Consider the following 21039-nt stretch of genomic DNA (forward strand, 5'->3'; position numbering starts at 1 on the left):
CATATATCGAAAACAGTTAAACACATAAACGAATTAAAAACTTTTCACAAGTAGCTCTGATGCCATTGAAGGGTTTTTAGCACATAAACGCAACGAAAACGTAAATTTAAATCTTAAAATAACCGAAACCCTCTGCAGGATCCATGCGAAAAATAATATTTAATTCGTAGTTCAGTACGTTTACCTTAAGAAGCTTTACGTTAATAGAAAGATGGAGGTCTTTAATAGCGAACCAAGAACGATGAACGGAAATTCCTAGCAGCTGCTCCTCAAGTGTGAAGCACTCCACCGGTATCCACCAAGAGTACAATGTGATGGAGGAGGAAGAGGTTGAGAGAATTAGTTGTCTCCCTCTTGTTCTACTTTAGAATTAGGGTTAATTATTTGGGTTGAGGCAAATAGGGTTTATAATAGTATATTTATAGGCAAAATTTTCAGCTGAAAATTTTCCATCAAATATTATTATTAACCCTTTAATTGATTATTCTTATTAACCAATTTACTAATAATTAAAACACCTTTTAATCATTAATCCTTTTTCTAAATACTTTAGAAAAATAATTCTCTCACTTGATTTAATTTCCAAAATTAAATTCTTAATTAATAATATTAATAACTTTTCTTATTAATTTATAATTAATTAAATCTCATTTAATCAATTATTAAATCTACTAATTAATTATTTATTTCACAAATAAATAATTACCAGCCATTATTAATTAATTCCTCCACAATTAAATCATTCTCTTTTATGGCGTGACCCTGTAGGTTCAATATTAAGCCGGTAGTAGAAATAAATAATAATAAAACTATTTTATCATTATTTATATAAATTCTCTAATTCCTTAAATATGATTAATTAATAAATTAATCAAATTTATTCTACATCGTGAGGGATACTTCTTAGCATATCGCGACTATCCGGATAATACGAATTCACTGCTTAGAATACCAAGAACCTATTCAGTGAGTAGTTACCGTACAATCAATTCCTTCTACCCTGCAATGTCACGATTAAATACAAGGCATGGAACTTGTGTCAAGCCTATCTTATTTAATCATTTGCTTTCCTATTCACTATGCTTAGTTCTATTTAATGTAAATTAGAAACTCCTTTCTAATTTCATTCACTCTGGCCAGAGATTCCTGAACTAGCATAAGTGGATCAACATTGTACATTCTCTTCCTTCACTGGAAGGGGTAGATCCTTTATTGATCATACACTATCTTCGTGTATAAATTCCTATACCCAGTAGAGCCCTTATAATTGTCCCTGAAGACTAAGAACTAAACCAAAGCATAGTTCAGTGTACATAAGATGACTATGATGACCTCAAGTCTAAGGATACTTGTACAACTATCACTATGTGAACAACTGCTGACACGTGAGTGAACTCCATCAGTTGTTCAGCTGTGTGAGTCATGTTTAGTGAACTTATTCTATAATAAGCACCCACATACTAGCTATAGTGTCACCACACAAATGTCTATGAGAACAGACATCCTTCATAATGAAGCAAGCATAGTATGTACCGATCTTTGCGGATTACTAATTACCAGTTAGTAATACTACGACCAGGAAATATTTAAGTTTAGAGTTATCATCTTTTAGGTCTCATTATTATGATCTCATCATAATCCATAAAAAGCTTTACTCTAAACTATGGTATATCTTATTTAAACACTTAAATAGATAAAGCCCGCAATAAAACCAAAACAAGTCTTTTATTAATATCAATGAAATTAAAACAGATTACATAAAAGTTATTCCTAAATCATCATACATGATTGGACTTAGGACACATCTCTTTCAACCTGCAAGCACTTTATGCAGCTTCAATATCCGTTGTTTTTTCCTTATGGTGATGATGGTTTTCATCTAGATATTCCCCTTCACAACAAGAAGCCTAAAGTGTCGGATGAGAATGTAAGTGATCTACATCCAGATGAGACTCAGCACAGAACTACTGTCACAATGCGAGAATATTATGCTTATAAGTTAATGATACGCCTAGAAGAAGGTACTTTTAACCACTATCTTCTGATGCATAATATATTAGGGTTGTGCTCAGAATTATATCTTTAGTGCTAACTTTATATTTACTATAACAGACATGAATCTTCATCTTGGCCGTCGTTTATGGCAACAATTTGTGGTAGATGCCTTTGCAGCAGTTGAGCAATATAGACTGGACTGGATTCGAGCTCATCAGAATATAATAAGGTCCGATCTTTATAAATCTATTTGTGATTCAGTATCAAAAGGTTATACAAATCCATCAACAAAAGGCAAAAATGTCATCCTTCCTGCAACTCACACTGGTTCGCAAAGATATATTAAACAATACTTTAAAGATTCATTAGCTATTTGTCGTACCATCAGTCATCCATCCCTATTTTTGACAATGACGTGTAATACACAATGGCCTGAGATTAAGATTATGATGAATTTTTTCCCTGGAGTAGATGTTGTTGACAAACCTGATGTGACAGCAAGAGTTTTCAAGTTAAAACTTGACCAGTTGCTGGACCTTATCAAAAATAAGAATTATTTTGGGAAATGCATAGGAGGTAGTAATGCACTCTTATGATTTAGTTTCTTCCTTACAGTTATAAAATATTAGTTTATTACATATTGTTTATACCTTTTAAAGTCATAAATAAATATATCACTGTATCTTTCTTTTGTAGTAATGCATGTAATTGAATTCCAAAAGCGCGGTCTTCCTCACTGTCACATGTTAATATGGTTGCACCCGAGAGATCGCCCACAAAATGTTGATGACATTAATCAGTTAATCTCGGCTAAAGTACCGGATAAAAATCATGATCCTATTGGTTTTAATGTTGTCAACAGTCACATGATTCATGGGCCATGTAGAAAAGATTACTCCTACTCTCCTTGCATGGTTAATGGGAATTGTGGTCGCCATTTTCCTAAAAGGTGTTGATTTTTTCATATTTGACATTTGCATTGGTATACCTGTGTTTTTTTATACCAAGATTTAACAACATAAATGTAGCAATATAATAAGCATCCTTTTTTTCCTTATCCAGGTGCAATGCTCACACATTTTTTGACGATTGTGGCTTTCCTGTATATCGTAGACGACGCACAGGATTGACTGTGGCAAAGAAAGGAGTGGAACTTGATAACCAATACGTGGTTCCTTATAATAGGGATTTATTAGTCCATTTCCACTGTCTTATTAATTTGGAGGTTTGTAACAGTTCGCGATCTTTGAAGTATTTATTTAAATACTGCTTGAAAGGTCACGATACAGCTACCATGATTCTCAGGAAAAAACAGCAAGGAAATGAAGCAAGCACTTCATCTTACATATGTACTTCAGAAGCTGCCTAGCGTCTTTTAGGATTTGACATACATCATCGTTTTCCTACTGTTGAGCGTTTGCCAGTGCATTTGGAAGGCGAAAAGAGTGTGTCTTTTAAGCAACATGAAAATCTTCAAGATGTTGCGGAGAAGGCTAAAAAGATATTTAGCAAATTGGAAGGATGGTTTCAGGCAAATAAAAACATAGCAGAGGCAAGAAAATTTACATATCATCAGTTTCCTCAGAATTTTACTTGGAAACAGGATCCAAACAGGTGGAAGATTCATGAACGTGGTACAGTTTTTGGGCATTTATCTGATGTTCAGGCATCTTCTGGAGAAAAATTTTACCTGCGTATGATTTTAATGCACATTAAAGGAGCAACATCTTTCAAAGACCTCAGAACTGTTAATGACATTGTGTATAATACATACAAAGAGGCATGTGATGCTCTTGGCCTATTAAAGGATGACAAACAATGGGATGTCGCCATGACCGAGAATTCCAATCATGCTATGCCCTTTCAGCTGAGACAATTGTTTGTATTCATATTATCTAATAATCAGGTGGCAGATCCTTTGAAACTATGGCAACAACATTGGAAAGCAATGGCAGATGATGTTCTCTACTCAAGGCGTAAAATTTCTGGAAACATTAATCTCCAGCTAAGTGAATCAGATATCCAGAACATAACTCTAATAGGTAATTTGAACTATTTAATTTTTGTCTCATATTTGAAGTCATGTTGATGTGTTATATTGAGCTAAAAGTTGTTATATTTCACATGGTTATAATAAACTCATTTTTCCTTTTAACTATAATTTTCTATGTAGCAGATTATAGAATCCTAATTCTGCCTCAATTAATTGAAGATATTCCTCGCACTTAAAATTTAAAATATCAATACTATACCCACCTACATTTATAATAGTTTCATGTATGTGACTAATTTCTTATTATGAGGAATAAGCTCCTCAGAATGATAGTTATTGCAAACTGTTTGGTAACGTTAATCTCCAGCTAAGTGAATCCGAATTCCAGAACATAACTGTAACAAGTAATTTGAACTATTTAATTTTTGTCTCATTTCTGGAGATATAACTGAGGTCATGTTGCTTTGTTATATCAAGCTGTGTCACTTTTACAAGTTAGTCTTCATGGTTAATATCAGTATACTATTAAGTCTATGTGTAAACAAACTTTTTAATATGTAGATGGACAATTAACTTTAATAGATTTTTTTATCTCAATATACATATATAATCCACTGTCAACTTTCATTATTGAAGTAGACACCATTGTATAATGCTATACAAAATTGAAATATCTGATTAGTAATGTTTAGACAGTAATAAAAATCAACCACGTTTTTCTATATTCCAAATCTATTCATATACTGTGTACCAATCTAATGCAAAGTTTAAGCAGGAACAAGATTGATAAAAATATTCTCATACTTTAAAGAATCCTCATGGTGTACTATTTATGTTATGTAATATTTACTGGATTTTTTAAAAAAGTATTTAATTAAAAAATATATTTACTCAGTTTTGTTGTACAAATTATTAAAATATTGACTATTAAAAACGTAAAAGAGAAATGTTAAAATATGAGTTAAGAGACTTTTAATTGGTTAAAATGTGAGAGAAAGAAAACTTAATCAAAATACTGAGATTTAATGTTAAACTATAATATCAATTTTATATTTCAAAATAAACAGAACCTAAATAACTATAACAAATAAATTAAATAAAAGTAGAAGATAACCGTTTATGTTATAAAAATTACAAACTTCGTGAAAAAAATTCAAAATTGAAGAAATTTGGAGCGACACGGGCAAAAAGTCCCTAGTAAATAAAATATGTGTATGGATTCTGTCAGTGGGTTATTACTTTGTTATTATGTATATGTGATTACTAATGTATGGGACTGAATTGTGTGGTCAACTAGTGGGTTGTACGATTTTGTTTCGCTCTTAAAAGTGATTTTATTACAGTTTTTTTTCTATAAATATTTGAATTCTCTCTAAAATTATTTTTATGATTTTATAACTATAATGATTATTTTTGGGATTTTATAAAATTTACAAATAAATATTATGTTAATTATTTATTCTTAAATAATTTTCTGTGTGGATTAATGTGGGGTATTTTTATAAATTTCAAAAATGATTCAAAAATTACGAAACTTTTATGTCTTATATAATTAATTATTTTATGATTTTTAAAATTAGTTTCGCATTTTTCTAATAAATCGTTATCCGCAGTTTTGTTCGTTATTTCGTTAAATCAGTTCGGAACTGAGCCCGGAAACGAGGCCACGTGTCCTCATTCTTCAAAACATGGCAGCTACACATTTATTCATTCATTTCTTTTGTTATAAAAAAGATAAAGCCCAACACCCCCCACCCCCTTTTTCTCTCTCGGTTCTCTCCTGCTCTCTCTTCCTCTCAATCGAACCTCTCGATTTCTCTTCTTTCTCTTGATTTTCTTCTCGCCCTATTCCTTCCTGTCCCTGGTAATTGCTTTTGCTTATTTCCCTGTTCTGTCTGCCGTTTTCCTTTCTTGTTTTTGCCGCTGTTTTAGCCGGTGCCGGCGTGGTGGCGGTGGCGTGGTCGTGTTCAATATATGTATACATATATATGTATATGTTTGTGCGATTATATGCATATGTGTGTTTTAGTGTGTGATTGTGAGTGCGTTAGTGTGTGTTGTGTGTGTTAGTGTGTGTTGTGGGTGTGTGTTGCGGCGACGGCCACGTGTGGCCGTGTGGCGCCGTGTTGTGCTCTGTTCTTCCTTCTGTGGTTGGTTGGGCTGGTTCTGTTGTAGTTGGGCCTGTTAAGTTGGGCCTGGCTGTTGGATTTTTGTGTTGGGCTTCTGTTTGGGCCCTGTGCGTGCATGCAGTGGACTCGATTATTACAAAATTTAGTTTTAATTCCCTTTTCTTTTCTGCAGGGAATTATTGACTAAAATTCGTGATGTTAAATTATTATTTAAGCGAGTGATAATTTTAGTCGGTGAAATTTATTCTCACACCCGTATATTTTCAGGCACCAATAAGTTTTACCGCCGTGCACGATGAATTCTTTTACAAGCGCACGGTGGACTGTGATGATTTGTTCTGAGACCTAATATTTTAAAATAAAATCTGTTATAAAATTTATTTGAAGCGGAAGTAGGATATTATTATTAGAGTTGTGCTGGTGTTGGGATGGCGAATTGGTTTGATTGTGATTTGTTGTTGTTGTGGATTTGGTTTCAGACGTCGAGTTGTTCGACGGGTAGGCCGATAAACAGAGGAGGTGCTGCCCGAATTTTTGGAAATTTAAATTCGAAAATGCGGGACATACCCTGTAATTATCGGAACGTCGAGCAAGTATAAATAAGTATATACATATATTTTGTGCGGAACCTGATTGTATGTAGTGGTAAATTATTTTTCCAAAACCAATAACCCTAATTTCGTAATATAACTAGTATACGTATTTTCTGGAAGCGAACACCGAACCGATTTTGAGAATGTGAACCCTAAATTGATGTGTGTATTGTAATAATGCATATAAGTACGAGTCAGGATTGTTATCGTTTGGGTAGGATTGGAATTGAGGATATATCAAGCATACCTAGACGCCTAACGTAGGGTATTTCGACTCTGTAGGTTCTAGTTGAAGGACTCTAGAAGTGATATCGGACTAAAGATAACCTAGTGATCAGTCGACAAGAATAACGAGGTTCCAAGTGAAGGACCTGAGCATAGAAGTCGGATCCAGGATAGTCAGTTAGTAAGGCGGTAAAGCCGAGTGTCCAAGTCAGTCCAAGGTCAATCGGTATTAGTTGTAAAGCTCTACAAGGCAAGTACCCCAGAACTAATCTTTTACAGTTTTGTATATATGATTAGTTGTTGATTTAAATTATGTACTGGAATAGAACGTTTTAAGTTACGTATTCCCCGTATTTAAATATGTTTTACTAACGGATGTTTTGGGGAAAAAGTAACTACTGAAAATACCTATCTCTAGATTGTGATTAAATTGAAAAGGATTTTTGAATGTGTGCTGTAATTGTTTAAAGAGAGATATTTTGTAATTGATTTTGAAAACTGGATAAAAATGAATCAGATATTGGATGGTCAGTGACGTAAGAGGCCCGTTATTAGGTAACGGCCCAGCAAGTGGTTGCGTAAGAAGCTAACTCGGATGCGCGCATTGGTAGGCCGCTTAGTCCAACATAACAGAGACCTAGCTAGTCTCTGAGTTCTGGAACAAAAATTATGGTGGGATAGACTGATCAGCTGTCCCTAGAATTCAACCACTTGTATATCTAATTTTGGCTTAATGGTTCCCGTAACGGAACGAATAGTTTTGTGGTCCCCATAACGGGACATATGATTTTGTGGTCCCAGTAACGGAATAAGTGATTGAGGTTCAAGTAACGGAACAAATGGTTTTGGGTCCCCGTAACGGCACAAATGGTTTTATGGTTCCTGTAATGGAACGGAAGGTTTGAAAATGAAAATAGCATGCTAAAATTAAACTCTGGTATTTATGCACAGCACACGACTGTTGATTTTGTTTTATAGAGCATGCTAGTTTTGATATCCAGTTTATACATGTTTTACTTGTTTTCTAACGAATTATGAATTCTGTTCCTATACATGCTTTACTTTAAATCATTTTTACTTGTTATTCATATAGTGGTACTGTTGAGCAATTGATTGCTCACCCTTGCAGAATGTTTTATATACTTATTACAGATGCCTAGGAGATTCTTCCGTGGTAGTCGGGGCAGAGTTCCAGTTTCTTTCATGTCAGGCTCCTCTGAGGTAGTTGTGTTGGACCAAAGATGGTCTATTGAGTTGCTGTATTAAGTTAGTAGTGTCAGAAAGGCCTGTGTAAGTTGGTGTTGTAATTAGTTGTAACCTAAATTATACTTAAACCTGGAAAAGATCTTGGTAAAGGGGTCATACTTATATTCTATCATTGAATTGTTTGTCTTATGGTTATTATCGATGACGTTAACTCCTGACCCCGGGGTTGAGGCCGTCACAGTTGGTATCAGAGCTACAAGTTTGAGTCCCTGATTTAGGTTAAGAGTAGAGTCATAAGAGTGCAAGAAGGTTCATGTATAGATGTGAGTCAGCAACTCAAGCAGAGGAGCGAGTCTATGAGTTGAGTCAAGGGTTTCGAGGGCGTAACCCTGACGTCTATTGGGAATTGACTGGAACTGCCCCAGTTTAGAGTACGTCTCTTTCGTATATGTATTATTAGTAATATTCGATAGAGTTCTAGTTTTCCTCTCGAGAATGCGAGTCTAATTAAGAGAATTTAGCTTCTGCGCGGATCCTTGGTGTGTCAGCTATAGAACCACCCATATTATTCCTAGATATAGCATTTTCGATGTTAAGGGGTGTTGTTGGACCGAATGCGTGGATTCGGTGAGTCCGACCAATATGATAATAGTCGGTGGCTGCTATGACAGCCAGGTTCAGTGAAGTACGGGGATTAGTATTGTTGTTATATCTTAAATCTTATACTCATTTCTTGAGACATATTTTGTTTTCCAGAATGAATGTCTGTTTCCCAGTAAGTTGCTTATTTACCCGCAAGGAAGTTAAATTCGGAGTAAGGAACTTAGGATTCTGTTGATCCCATTATATTTCAGATTTTCTCCCTCCCTATTTGTGAACTTTCTGGTTTAAATATCGTTTCTTTTCTTAGAGATCCTATCGGTTGATTAGGGCAAACAATGCATATGAATTGACCATTTATCTATGTGACAAAAGGGTCTGGTGGGACGCCACCGAAGTATGTGTTGTGAACTGTGCGGTACTAAGACTGTACATCTTATGTACTTGTATGGTTGCCCTCAGTCATATTTACATCTTCTTCACTATTCCTTCTCATTCGATTTCCTTGATTTTGAAATTTAAATTGGTTTTCCATGATAATAAATTCCTTCAGTGACCTCTGCGGTTAGATAGTTTGATTATTGGGAGTAAATGAAAGTTGACTGTCTAGAAAAAAAATGAAATTCCTATATCAGAATATTATTTAAATTAATGGTAACCGCAAGAGCTCAGGACCTAATGATGGAGTTATAGCCTCGGGAAAAGCAATTTAGTGGTTGATGAATCACTTGTGGGTGATAAGAAATCATCCATAGAAGAATGGTTGGTTGGAATTTAGACTATGGTGCCTAGAAGAGTCTCGCGTTCCTTAAGCCGGCCTGATTTACCAGTTTGATCTATGTAATCGGTGGTTGATATAGCCAGCCAAGTCTCGTAGTATATCAGATTAGTGTTGATGTGGCAATAGAGCAATAACGGGATGTTAGTCATTTGTTGTTGTGTTAAGGAGCCATGTTATGGTCATTAGTTTCTTTATATTCCAGTTTTTCTGTACTGTTGTTGATTCTGCTACTGTCATTGCTGCTATTGTTGCTAGTGCTGCTAATCTAGATTTCTTTTGTAAATGGACCCCGATATTAAAGACATGGGTACTGTGATTGGGCAGCATTTTCCTGATTCAGGTGCACCGTTAAAACGGTGATACCTTTTGTCAAATATTTTTGTTATGTTTTGAATAAACTCATTTATATATATATATATATCTCAAGAAGATGCCACCCAAGAAAGCTACCCAGTCTAAAGAGAATAGTAGTAGTTTTGCGGAGGGTCCAGCTATAAATGAAATTCTAGACTTGTTGTGCCAGCAGCAGCAATAATAGTTGCAGCTAATCCAACAGGTTCGGCAGCAGCAACTACTGTTGCAGCAGCAACAGCAAGGAGTGAACCAAGGTGCTAGTTTCAAATCCTTTCAGAATGTAACCCTCCTGAGTTTAAAGGTGAACCTAATCCAGTAGCTGCTGGAGCATGGTTCAAAGAGATGGAGAAAACTTTCAATCTTGTCCAAGTAAGTGAAAACCTTAAGACTGATTATGTAACTTACTTCTTAAAGGATGAAGCGAATTTCTGGTAGGAGTGAACCAGAGCGTTAGAAGGAGAAGGCCCTGTTCCATGAGCTAGGTTTACTAAGTTGTTTTTGGAAAAGTATTTCCCAGATTGTGTGCGGAGTCAAATAGAGATTGAGTTTCTAGAACTGAAACAAGGTAAAAGAAGTGTGTTGGAGTATGAGGACAAATTTACAGAATTGGCCTGATTAGTTCCTGAGTATGTAAGTACGGAGATTCATAAAGTAAGGAGATTCCAACAAGGGTTAAAGCCTGAAATTCGCAGAGGAGTGGTGGCATTGCAACTCAAGACATACTTCTCTATGGTTCAGGTCGCCCTGGTAATAGAAGGTGACTAGAAGTTGGCTGTTAGGGAAGAGAATGATAAGAAAAGGAAGTCTGGTAGTGTTATAAACAAGGCAGATCAAGAAGAATCTAGTCAAGAATTGCAGAATCAGTTTGTCCGAAGCAGGAGTAAGAGATTCCGGAGACGGAGTTTCTCTCAGGCTAGGTCTAGTGCTACTTCAATTACTTCCACTCCAACCCAGCCAGTCAAGTCAGCAGTGGATTGCAAGTCCTGTGACAGAAGACACATTGGTTCATGCAAAATAGATGTGCAATGTTTCAAGTGTGGACATAAGGGTCATTATGCATCGGAATGTAATCCAGAAAATCCAGGAGTTATGTGTCACAATAGTGGAGAGGTTGGGCATATTGCAAGGAGTTGTAGAACAGTTATTCAAGAAACTTCATCCCAATGGCCAATATCCAGCACAGCTGAAGGCAGAACTTTCAAAAGGACCAAGAGAGAGAGCGTTTAGAAATTGGATGTAGTTTCAGTTAATCTGGCACCCCTTGATCTAGAAGAGTTTGATGTGATTTTAGGATCGGGTTGGTTGTCCTATAGTATGGCAAGGAGTGTTTTTAGAAGAAGCAAATTGTAAGTGTACATAAGCCAATAGTAAGGTAAGTTTCTAGGTGCAGAGGCAGTATAAGAAGTTCTTTCAATCATGCGAGAAAAGGGAGAAATAAGCTAAGGATGTTGTTGGAAAAAAAAGGATGTAATTACGAGATTGTGTACCGATTATCGGAAGTTTATCAAAGCGACGAATAAGAATAAATAACTTCTATCAGGAATTGATTACTTATGTAACTTAGTTTGAGAAATGTGTAACTTCTCAGGAATTTACTCAAGATCCAGCCTATGGACATGTCAAATATTGCGATGTGAACAGGTTATGAGCATTGCAAGTTTGGTGATATCATGTGGAGTAACAAGTATATGAGTCATCTCTAAGGATTTTTTAAAAAAACATGGTGTATGAGGAGTACTTGGATAAGCAATTTTATTTATTGATAACATCCTCAGCTATTTAAAGAATGAGAAAGTCTGTGTGGAATGCCCAAGGATTTTCCTCCGAAGGTTATAAGAGAAGCAACTATACGTTGAGTTTTCAAGTACGAAGTTTTGGCTGAGGTTAACAAAAGATTCTAATTAATCCATTAACAACTACCTAAGCAAAGCCGATATGGTAACAGATGCCCTGTGCAGAAAGAAAGGATTGAACGTAACTAAGACCACTGAGGAGTTAATAAAGGAATCGGAGAGAGTGAAAGGTGAAGTTCAAATACCTAAATGTGATAAGAAGTGAATATATGAGATTACTTTTCATCTTTAATTGATGGAAGTGATTAAAAAGTGTTCGAATGTTTGGGAATTAAGTTAAAAGTGAGTACCATTTATCATCCGTAGACGAAGGTCCAAAGTGAAAAGATGATTCAAACGATATAGGATATGTTGAGAGTATCTATTTTGGATCTTAAAGGAAACTGAAGTAATCACCTACCATTGTTTGAACTTTTCTATGTTAATAGTTATCAGGCTAGTAGGGGATACTACTTTGCAAAGCCTGGTATGGACATAAGTGTGGATCCCCACACTAGTGAGAGGAAGTGGGAATAGAGATGTTGTTAGGTTCTGAGTTAAATTCAGCACACTGAGTTTGTAGTGATGTTGATTTGGAAAAGAGTTGAAGTAGCTCGGGATATACAAAGAAATGAAGCGGATTTGCATCGAAAAGTGTGGATATCGAAGTAGGGTCATTAATATTGACCAAAAGTTTCACCTTGAAAGAAATTCATTAAGTTTAAATAGAAGGGACAAGTTGAGTCCAAAATTAGTGAACCATTCAATGTATTGATAAATATAGATAGAGTTGCTCATGAGTTGATGTTACCGTTACAACAGTATATATAATATGTTCTCCATGTCAATATTAAGGTGATATGCATCTGACTCAAACCAAGTTATTGAGTGAGAACCATTGGGCTCTTGTCCAAATTTATATGATCGATCCTAGTCCTGGATCGTTAAGAGTGAGTCCTTAGGAATGAGTATATATCCATAATGAGTATGTTTTGAATAAATCCTCGAGTGGAAGAGTCCACTTGGGAGTTAGAGTCAGATATGCTTGACAAATATCCTTATTTATTTAATTAGATCAGATTCTGAGGACAGAATCTTTTTGAGGGGGAAAGGATATAACGACTCGTATATTTTGTTATCTAAATGTGTAATTATCGAATGAGTAAATAAATAAAATATGTACATGGGTTCTGTCAGCGGGTTATTGCTTTGTTATTAAGTATATGTGATTTCTAGTATATGGGACTGAATTGTGTGGTCAACTAGTGGGTTGTATGATTTTGTTTCGCTCTTAAAAGTGATTTTATTACAGTTTTATTTTCTATAAATATTTGGATTATCTCTAAAATTATTTTTATGATTTTATAACTATAATGATTATTTTTGGGATTTTATAAAATTTATAAATCAATATTCTGTTAATTATTTATTCTTAAATGATTTTCTGTGTGGATTAATGTGGGGTATTTTTATAAATTTCAAAAATGATTCAAAAATTACGAAAATTTTATGTCTTATATAATTAATTATTTTATGATTTTTAAAATTAGTTTCATATTTTTCTGATAAACCGTTATCCACAGTTTTGTTTGTTATTTCGTTAAATCAGTTCGGAACCGAGCCCGGAAATGAGGCCACGTGTCCTTATTCTTCAAAACGTGGCAGCTACACATTTATTCATTCATTTATTTTGTTATAAAAAAAATAAATAAAGCCCAACACTCCCCCCACCCCCTTTTTCTCTCTCGGTTCTCTCCTGCTCTCTCTTCCTCTCAATCGAGCCTCTCGATTTCTCATCTTTCTCTTGATTTTCTTCTCGCCCTATTGCTTCCTATCCCTGGTAATTGCTTTTGCTTGTTTCCCTGTTCTGTTTGCCGTTTTCCTTTCTTGTTTTTGCCACCGTTGCCGCCGGTTCCGGCCTGGTGGCGGTGGCGTGGTCGTGTTCAATATATGTATATATATATATATGTATATGTGTGTGCAATTATGTATATGTGTGTTAGTGTGTGATTGTGTGTGTGTATGTTAGTGTATGTTGTGTGTATTAGTGTGTGTTGTGTGTGTTAGTGTGTGTTAGTGTGTGTTGTGGGTGTGTGTTGCAGCGACGGCCGCGTGGCACCGTGTTGTGCTCTGTTCTTCCTTCTATGGTTGGTTGGGCTGGTTCTGTTGCAGTTGGGCCTGTTAAGTTGGGCCTGGCTGTTGGATTTTTGTGTTGGGCTTCTGTTTGGGCTCTGTGCGTGCGTGCAATGGACTCGGTTATTATAAAATTTAATTTTAATTCCCTTTTCTTTTCTGCAGGGAATTATTGACTAAAATTCGTGATGTTAAATTATTATTTAAGCGAGCGATAATTTTAATCGGTGAAATTTATTCGAACACCCGTATATTTTCGGGCACCAATAAGTTTTGCCGCCGTGCGCGATGAATTCTTTTACGAGCGCACGGTGGACTATGATGATTTGTTATGAGTCCTAATATTATAAAATAAAATATGTTATAAAATTTATTTTGAAGCGGAAGTAGGATATTATTATTAGAGTTGTGCTGGTGTTGGGATGGCGAATTGGTTTGATTGTGGTTTGTTGTTGTTGTGGATTTAGTTTGAGACGTCGAGTTATTCGACGGGTAGGCCGATAAACAGAGGAGGTGCTGCCCGAATTTTTGGAAATTTAAATTCGAAAATGCGGGACATACCCTGTAATTATCGGAATGTCGAGCAAGTATAAATAAGTATATATATATATATATATTTTGTGCAGAACCTGATTGTATGTAGTGGTAAATTGTTTTGCCAAAACCAATAACCCTAATTTCGTAAAATAACTAGTATACGTATTTTCTGGAAGCGAACACTGAATCGATTTTGAGAATGTGAACCCTAAATTGATGCATGTATTGTAATAATATATATAAGTACGAGTCGGGATTATTATCGTTTGGGTAGGATTGATATTGAAGACATGTCAAGCATACCTAAACGCCTAACGAAGGGTATTTCGACTCTGTAGGTTCTAGTTGAAGGACTCTAGAAGTGATATCGGACTAAAGATAACCTAGTGATCAATCGAAAAGTATAGCGAGGTTCCAACCGAAGGACCTGAGCGTAGAAGTCGGATCCAGGATAGTCTGTTAGTAAGGCGGTAAAGTCGAGTGTCCAAGTCAGTCCAAGGTCAATCGGTATTAGTTGTAAAGCTCTGCAAGGCAAGTACCCCTGAACTATATGAATAGTTGTTGATTTAAATTATGTACTGGAACAGAACATTTTAAGTTACGTATTCCCTGTATTTAAATATGTTTTACTAACGGATGTTTTGCGGAAAAAGTAACTTCTGAAATACCTATCTCTAGATTGCGATTAAATTGAAAAGGATTTTTGAATGCGTACTGTAATTGTTTAAAAAGAGATAGGTGTAATTGATTTTGAAAACTGGATAAAAATGAATCAGATATTGGATGGTCAGCGGCGTAAGAGGCCCGTTATTAGGTAACGGCCCAACAAGTGGTTGCGTAAGAGGCTAAGTCGGATGCGCGCGTTGGTAGGCCGCTTAGTCCAGCATAACAGAGACCTAGCTAGTCTCTGAGTTCCGGAACAAAAATTGTGGTGGGATAGACTGATCAGTTGTCCCTAGAATTCATCCACTTTTATATCTAATTTTCGTTTAATGGTTCCCGTAACGGAATGAATAGTTTTGTGGTCCCCGTAACGGGACATATGATTTTGTGGTTCCAGTAACGGAACAAGTGATTGAGGTTCCAGTAACAGACACTACGCGATAGATTGGATACTACAAACCCAAGAAATTGTAACTAAAGGCCAAAAAAGCGTTACTAAAGGCCAAAAAAAGGCTATGGCGATGCTTTTTCGGGGTTGCAATTTTAGGCGTTGCAATAGAGTTTTTTGCAACCCCGGTGACCCCCTGTTGCAACCCTTGGTTATCCGTTATAGAAACGTGCTATTGCAACATCAATGGGGTTGCAATAGGTCTAGAAAATTGTTACAGTAGGATTTGGTCTATCAGTACAATATTTGTGGGCCCCATAACGGGCCCACATGTGGGGTATCGATACAACCTTCTTGCAACGTTTTAGTGTTTTTTGCAACACTTTTTAGTGTTTTTAGAAACATTTTTAGTGATTATTAGCAACACTATAAAGACCTATTGCAACGCTTTTACAAAAAAAAATGCTAGGAACTGTTTGTAAATTAGCATGCCCATAAATAAGACCATGGTCTTAAAACCAACACAATCCACAATCCACAAACCATAAACATCAGTCCACCAACCATAAACATCAGTACAAGACTAGTAATCTACTACATAAAAAAGAATTAAGGGTCTTCATACGCATCTTGTATCGCCCAAGGTACCATAGCAGACACTACAACACACAAAAGGTTTCCAAGTCAATGTTTAAAGGACTAGAAAAATAGTTCTTATCAATTAGAAAATGCAAACCAGGAGAAAAAAGACACCGGGGGAACTTTCCAAAATCTATTATGTTGATCAAAGTAGAATCGACAACATAAACTGTCATAACTAAGTCAACTGAAATGTCAATGTTCTGCCGTTCAATGTTAATGGTTGGTGGTGAAGATATTGAAATATTCAACTTCATGTCATCATTCGGAAATTTCTTGTACAGCTGAGGAATGACATGTTTCCAACCAGCAGTATTTAACAAAAATTGATCAGGCAGTTGATCGACAACCCACTGCATCATATCTGCCTGGAATGAAAAAAATTAAATCAACCCCGATTTCATATAACTACGAACTGTGAAGCAAATATAAGAAGACCATCGCTATACACTCGTGAAATACACTCTTCAGCCAGGGATCATTCAACAGGAGATGGACCAGGTAGGTAGAACCACCCTGTGCGCTGTACGTGAGTACCATAACATGTAAACATTTTGTTGTTCAATCCTAGATCTTTAATCTGATAGACACTGTACTATATTACAGAGGTTACTAACTTATTGTTATTATAAGGCAGGGAGGAGATATGTACATATGAAATAAGACTCAATTGGTGAAACACTAGAACTAACAAGAATGAAATCATGCTAGTAGAATGTATGATGTATCATTGTAGTTCAATTTTTTTATATACTTTCAATCAAAATCCACAGAAAAGAAATAACTTTACACCCTCCCACCTTTCTGATTTTTTGCCCCTTTTCTCTATACCGAGACCAGAAATATAATACCATGCATTTTTGTATAATATATCAGCATTGAGTTACTCTTAGTAGAATACTCCATATTAAGGCCATTCTTAAAATAACAGGTGCAAATAGGCACGTTCTTCTACTATTTGTTTATTGTTAAAAATTTCTTTATCAAGTCATATATATTAAGTTAAGTGCATCCAAGACATTTTGCATTTGCCAAAGCTGCTAGATTTGCTAATTTCTGATTTTCAACTATTTTTTCTTTCAAGCATTACTGGATAATGAAAAGGGGGATTAAAAAAACACTCTTGACTTTAAATTACAAACCTCCAAGAAGTGGTCAAATTGTGAGCTTTTCTATCCAATCGCAGGTTTTCCAACGCAGATGATGCCTAACCAACCTCGTCTAGATGTTCATCGTTGTTATATCTTCAGTTATAATCATCATTCCTGTAACAAGAAATAAACAATCCCCCTATTCTATCTAGCAGATGAATATCATATTAAATGAAAGTTACAAGCAACTAAGTCAGAGTAACAAATTTGTAATTAAAACCTTTACTACATACCTGATTACTGAGAAATAGGAACCGGCCTTCAAAAACATGCCCACATGTTAATCACTATTTAAAAAAAAAAGATAACGTAAACCAAAGTAAAAATATTTATACAGGGGTCAAGCACCTTCCCAAGGGAGGTAAGCCCCCTGCAACACTTGATGATGAAGGTCTTCGAGCATTTCAGGATTCTATATTGGAATATAACTCAGGATCTGGAGCCGTTGACCTCCCACTAGTATTCATGGCCTGTGATAAGTTCTACATAATTATACACATACCATTGTTTAGCAGGCTTGTACATTATATCAGAGTTTATACATTAAAAGGAAAAAATCATTTCCATGTTCACTCAGCTTTAAAGAAGAAAATGAAATTATTAAAATGATCATAAACAAGTAAATTTGAAGCCATAATTGACATCTCAAGTATGATCCCCATTTAGACAATGCTATCCATGCCTTCGTAGTTACATACATAATTTGAAATCAAACACCTCCACATCCTGAAAACGGGAATTGATAAATCAAACTTTCATCCCAAAAATATAAATTGTGAGTATATTGGAGCAAACATATTATACGTGCACTTCAAACTTACTTGTACAAAATAAACTAGAAGAAAGAGAGAGAGTGATTGCTGCATAGCTATAAAATCTGGCAATAACATCTACAAATCATATTAAAACGCATGATAACATCGTGACCAGTGATTACCTTAATGTTGCCAATTAACATTGTGATCAGCACGAGGCTGCATACAATAACAATTATCATGAACACAATTTTGTAACCAGTCATCAGTGTTCACTAGATTCCCAGAAGTGTTGCATCAATCATTAATAAAACCAAGAGTGACTATGTACACGTTTAATTAATAAAAAGAGTACAATAACAGATGATGAACCTACCAAAGCATCATGACTCCTCAAAAGAGAGGAAAAAACATCTTCTCTATACGGATGTTATTAAAGATTAGCATGTCACTGAACTTCAACGCATGAAATAAGTTATTCAAGAATTATACCTCCTGATCATTAATATTATATGAAAATGCAAGTGCAATACTTAGAGCAGCAGTATGGGTTCCATATCCAGCGGAGTGCAAGTTTCCATATCGACATGCACCACCTGTGTTCAAGAAAATCATAATTCATTCCTTGATCCCTAACTTATATTCAAGACACACGAGAAAAGAGAGTATAGTTCCAGAGGCATCGCTACCTCCGTAAAAAGAAGCATGAGATTTTGTCCATCTAGAAGCTCTAAAGGCATTAACATTGACAACAAGATAGAAACTACTAACTAAAAGAGCCACTGTAACAACATCAAGATTTGTCATTTCTTAACCAGGAAAGTGAGGAAGAAAAATAAAAATATTTAAAGGTATAAGAACAAATGAACTATATACAATTGTTGTACAAAATAAGTGTGTAAACCAACAAGGTAACTATAACTTCATTACTCCTGCATTAACAATTTTTTGGAATAGTCTATTCCATGCAGTGATGTGATATCTAGTCCATTATAATCTATTGTTTGGTGCCCTTCTTCTCCTGAATAAATGTTATATTAAAAAAAAAGATTACACGTATAGAAAATAGAACAGAATACTAATCAAACACAAAAACAGAATATGTGGCTTCCAAAGTTAACACCATTAAAACCAAGAATTAATAATAATCAATACTTATTTTGAATGTTTTGAATCATCACCTTGTATGCGGCTTCCAAAATCTCACATCTGAAAGCCTAGAGGAAGGATTTTGGATTCTTCGCTCCAATTCCAAAAAATGGTCGACATATCACAAAAAATTAATACATCAAAAATGGTCTTATGTACAAGCTTGACGATCATATATATCTTTAAAACATTCTAGTTACCTGGAATTCTCCTGGAGTGGAGATAGGTTGAACAAGCTTGTCTCAGTTAATCAGATAAACAGTTGTTCATGCAGGAACTCTGAGAATATCTTCTTAGATTTACACTATATCTAAACTCAAAACTTGAAAATTATTCAAAGGGTTGAAAATAGACACAAATTAAAACATCAAACCTGAGCATAAACATACTTAATGAGTTGATACGGTGAATTAGAAAGTCCTAATTCAACTCGGTCCCCAAAATTTGTAGAACTTCAACTCCAATTCGAGAAATCCCAAACTAAAATCTCCAATCGGAACCCTAATAGCCGTGTTGAAATCCCCAAATTTGAAGCCAAATCTTCTCATGAAAATCTCAAATCTTCAACTCAGACAGAGAGAAGGACCTTTTCTAAGTGAGTGAATCTGAGATGTGAGAGTATGCGTGAGATTTGAGTTTGTTTAATCCATGAATTTGAGCCAGGCGGCAATTTTGTCGCTCAGACTTTTAGACATCGCAACATTGTTTTATTAAAATTAATAATTTTGCCTTTATTACACATGATTTTTTTAATTATAATTATGAAAAATAATTTATTTCATAAATATTTTTTTAATTACTTCATTAATAACTTGTCAAATTTTTGAAACTTAAAAATAGTAGTTACATAATATATATTCATTTTTTGCATAAACCAATTATTACTTTTGGTATTTTAGTAATATTATATATATATTACTGTACGAATCTAATATTATTTTATTTGATTTCAAAGTATCATACATTTATATTTTTTATTAAAATATAATAAATGACTTTAATAACAAATTCTTAACCATGAAAATAATAAATTATATATAAATCAATATAATATCGTAAATCACTACACTAATATTATTAACTTCTAATAATAAATAAAATATATATATCAATTATTATTTTATTTCTATATAAATAATTATTAATTAGTTAAATTAAAAAGAAAATCATATATATATATATATCATTTTGGTAACACATTTTAACTATAGCGCAACATGAAAAAATAGGGGTTGCGATAGATATTTGTTTATAGGGCTACTATTACGCTTTTCTTTGCAACCCCGGGATGAAGGGTTGCAGCATGCAATCTATGGCGTAGTGGGAACAACTGGTTTTGGGTCCCCCGTAACAGGACAAATGGTTTTATGGTTCCTGTAATGGAACAGAAGGTTTGAAAACGAAAATAGCATGCTAAAATTGAACTCTGGTATTTATGCACAGCACACGACTGTTGATTTTGTTTTGCAGAGCATGCTAGTTTTGATATCCAGTTTATACATGTCTTACTTGTTTTCTAACGAATTATGAATTATGTTCCTATAACTGCTTTACTTTAAATCGTTTTTACTTGTTATTCATATAGTGGTACTGCTGAGCAATTGATTGTTCACCCTTGCAGAATATTTTATATACTTATTGCAGATGCCTAGGAGATTCTTCCGTGGTAGTCGGGGCAGAGTTCCAGTTCCTTTCGTGTCAGGCTCCTCTGAGGTAGTCGTTTTAGACCAAAGATGGTCTATTGAGTTGTTGTATTAAGTTAGTAGTGTCAGAATGGCATGTGTAAGTTGGTGTTGTAATTAGTTGTAACCTAAATTATACTTAAACCTTAAAAAGATCTTGGTAAAGGGGTCGTAGTTATATTCTATCATTGAATTGTTTGTCTTATGGTTATTATGGATGACGTCAACTCCTGA

The 21039-nt window shown here is 34.9% G+C and overlaps 1 protein-coding gene and 1 long non-coding RNA gene across 7 annotated transcripts; one reads left to right on the plus strand and one right to left on the minus strand.

The window, feature by feature from the left end:
• The first annotated feature begins 1828 nt into the window (after positions 1–1828).
• Positions 1829–4084, plus strand: LOC141660112 (uncharacterized). The gene is made up of 5 exons (XM_074467075.1): positions 1829–2021; positions 2113–2571; positions 2692–2944; positions 3058–3230; positions 3375–4084. Exons 1-5 carry the CDS (start codon positions 1829–1831, stop codon positions 4082–4084), a joined length of 1788 nt encoding a protein of 595 aa, XP_074323176.1.
• An 11843-nt stretch (positions 4085–15927) lies between these two features.
• Positions 15928–19806, minus strand: LOC141661525 (uncharacterized). 6 transcript variants are annotated; one of them, XR_012549997.1, is made up of 5 exons: positions 19497–19806; positions 19324–19402; positions 19156–19212; positions 17211–18570; positions 15928–16436 (listed from the first exon to the last, which is right to left on the minus strand). It is a non-coding gene; the product is annotated as an uncharacterized LOC141661525 (long non-coding RNA). The 6 variants fall into 6 exon arrangements; XR_012549993.1 differs by having other exon boundaries at positions 19156–19402; XR_012549994.1 differs by having other exon boundaries at positions 19324–19806.
• Between the last annotated feature and the right edge of the window lie 1233 nt (positions 19807–21039).

The sequence above is a fragment of the Apium graveolens genome, chromosome 5 (assembly GCF_009905375.1).
Source record: "Apium graveolens cultivar Ventura chromosome 5, ASM990537v1, whole genome shotgun sequence".
Lineage (NCBI taxonomy): Eukaryota > Viridiplantae > Streptophyta > Magnoliopsida > Apiales > Apiaceae > Apium > Apium graveolens.

What these genes read in the sequence shown, in the direction of transcription:
- LOC141660112 (XM_074467075.1), top strand. Translation starts at nt 1,829, where the DNA reads ATGCAGCTTCAATATCCGTTGTTTTTTCCTTATGGTGATGATGGTTTT. An exon ending in TTTTGGGAAATGCATAGGAG is followed by an intron (nt 2,572 to 2,691) that starts GTAGTAATGCAC and finishes TTTCTTTTGTAG; the next exon opens with TAATGCATGTAATTGAATTC. An exon ending in TAATTTGGAGGTTTGTAACA is followed by an intron (nt 3,231 to 3,374) that starts GTTCGCGATCTT and finishes AGCGTCTTTTAG; the next exon opens with GATTTGACATACATCATCGT.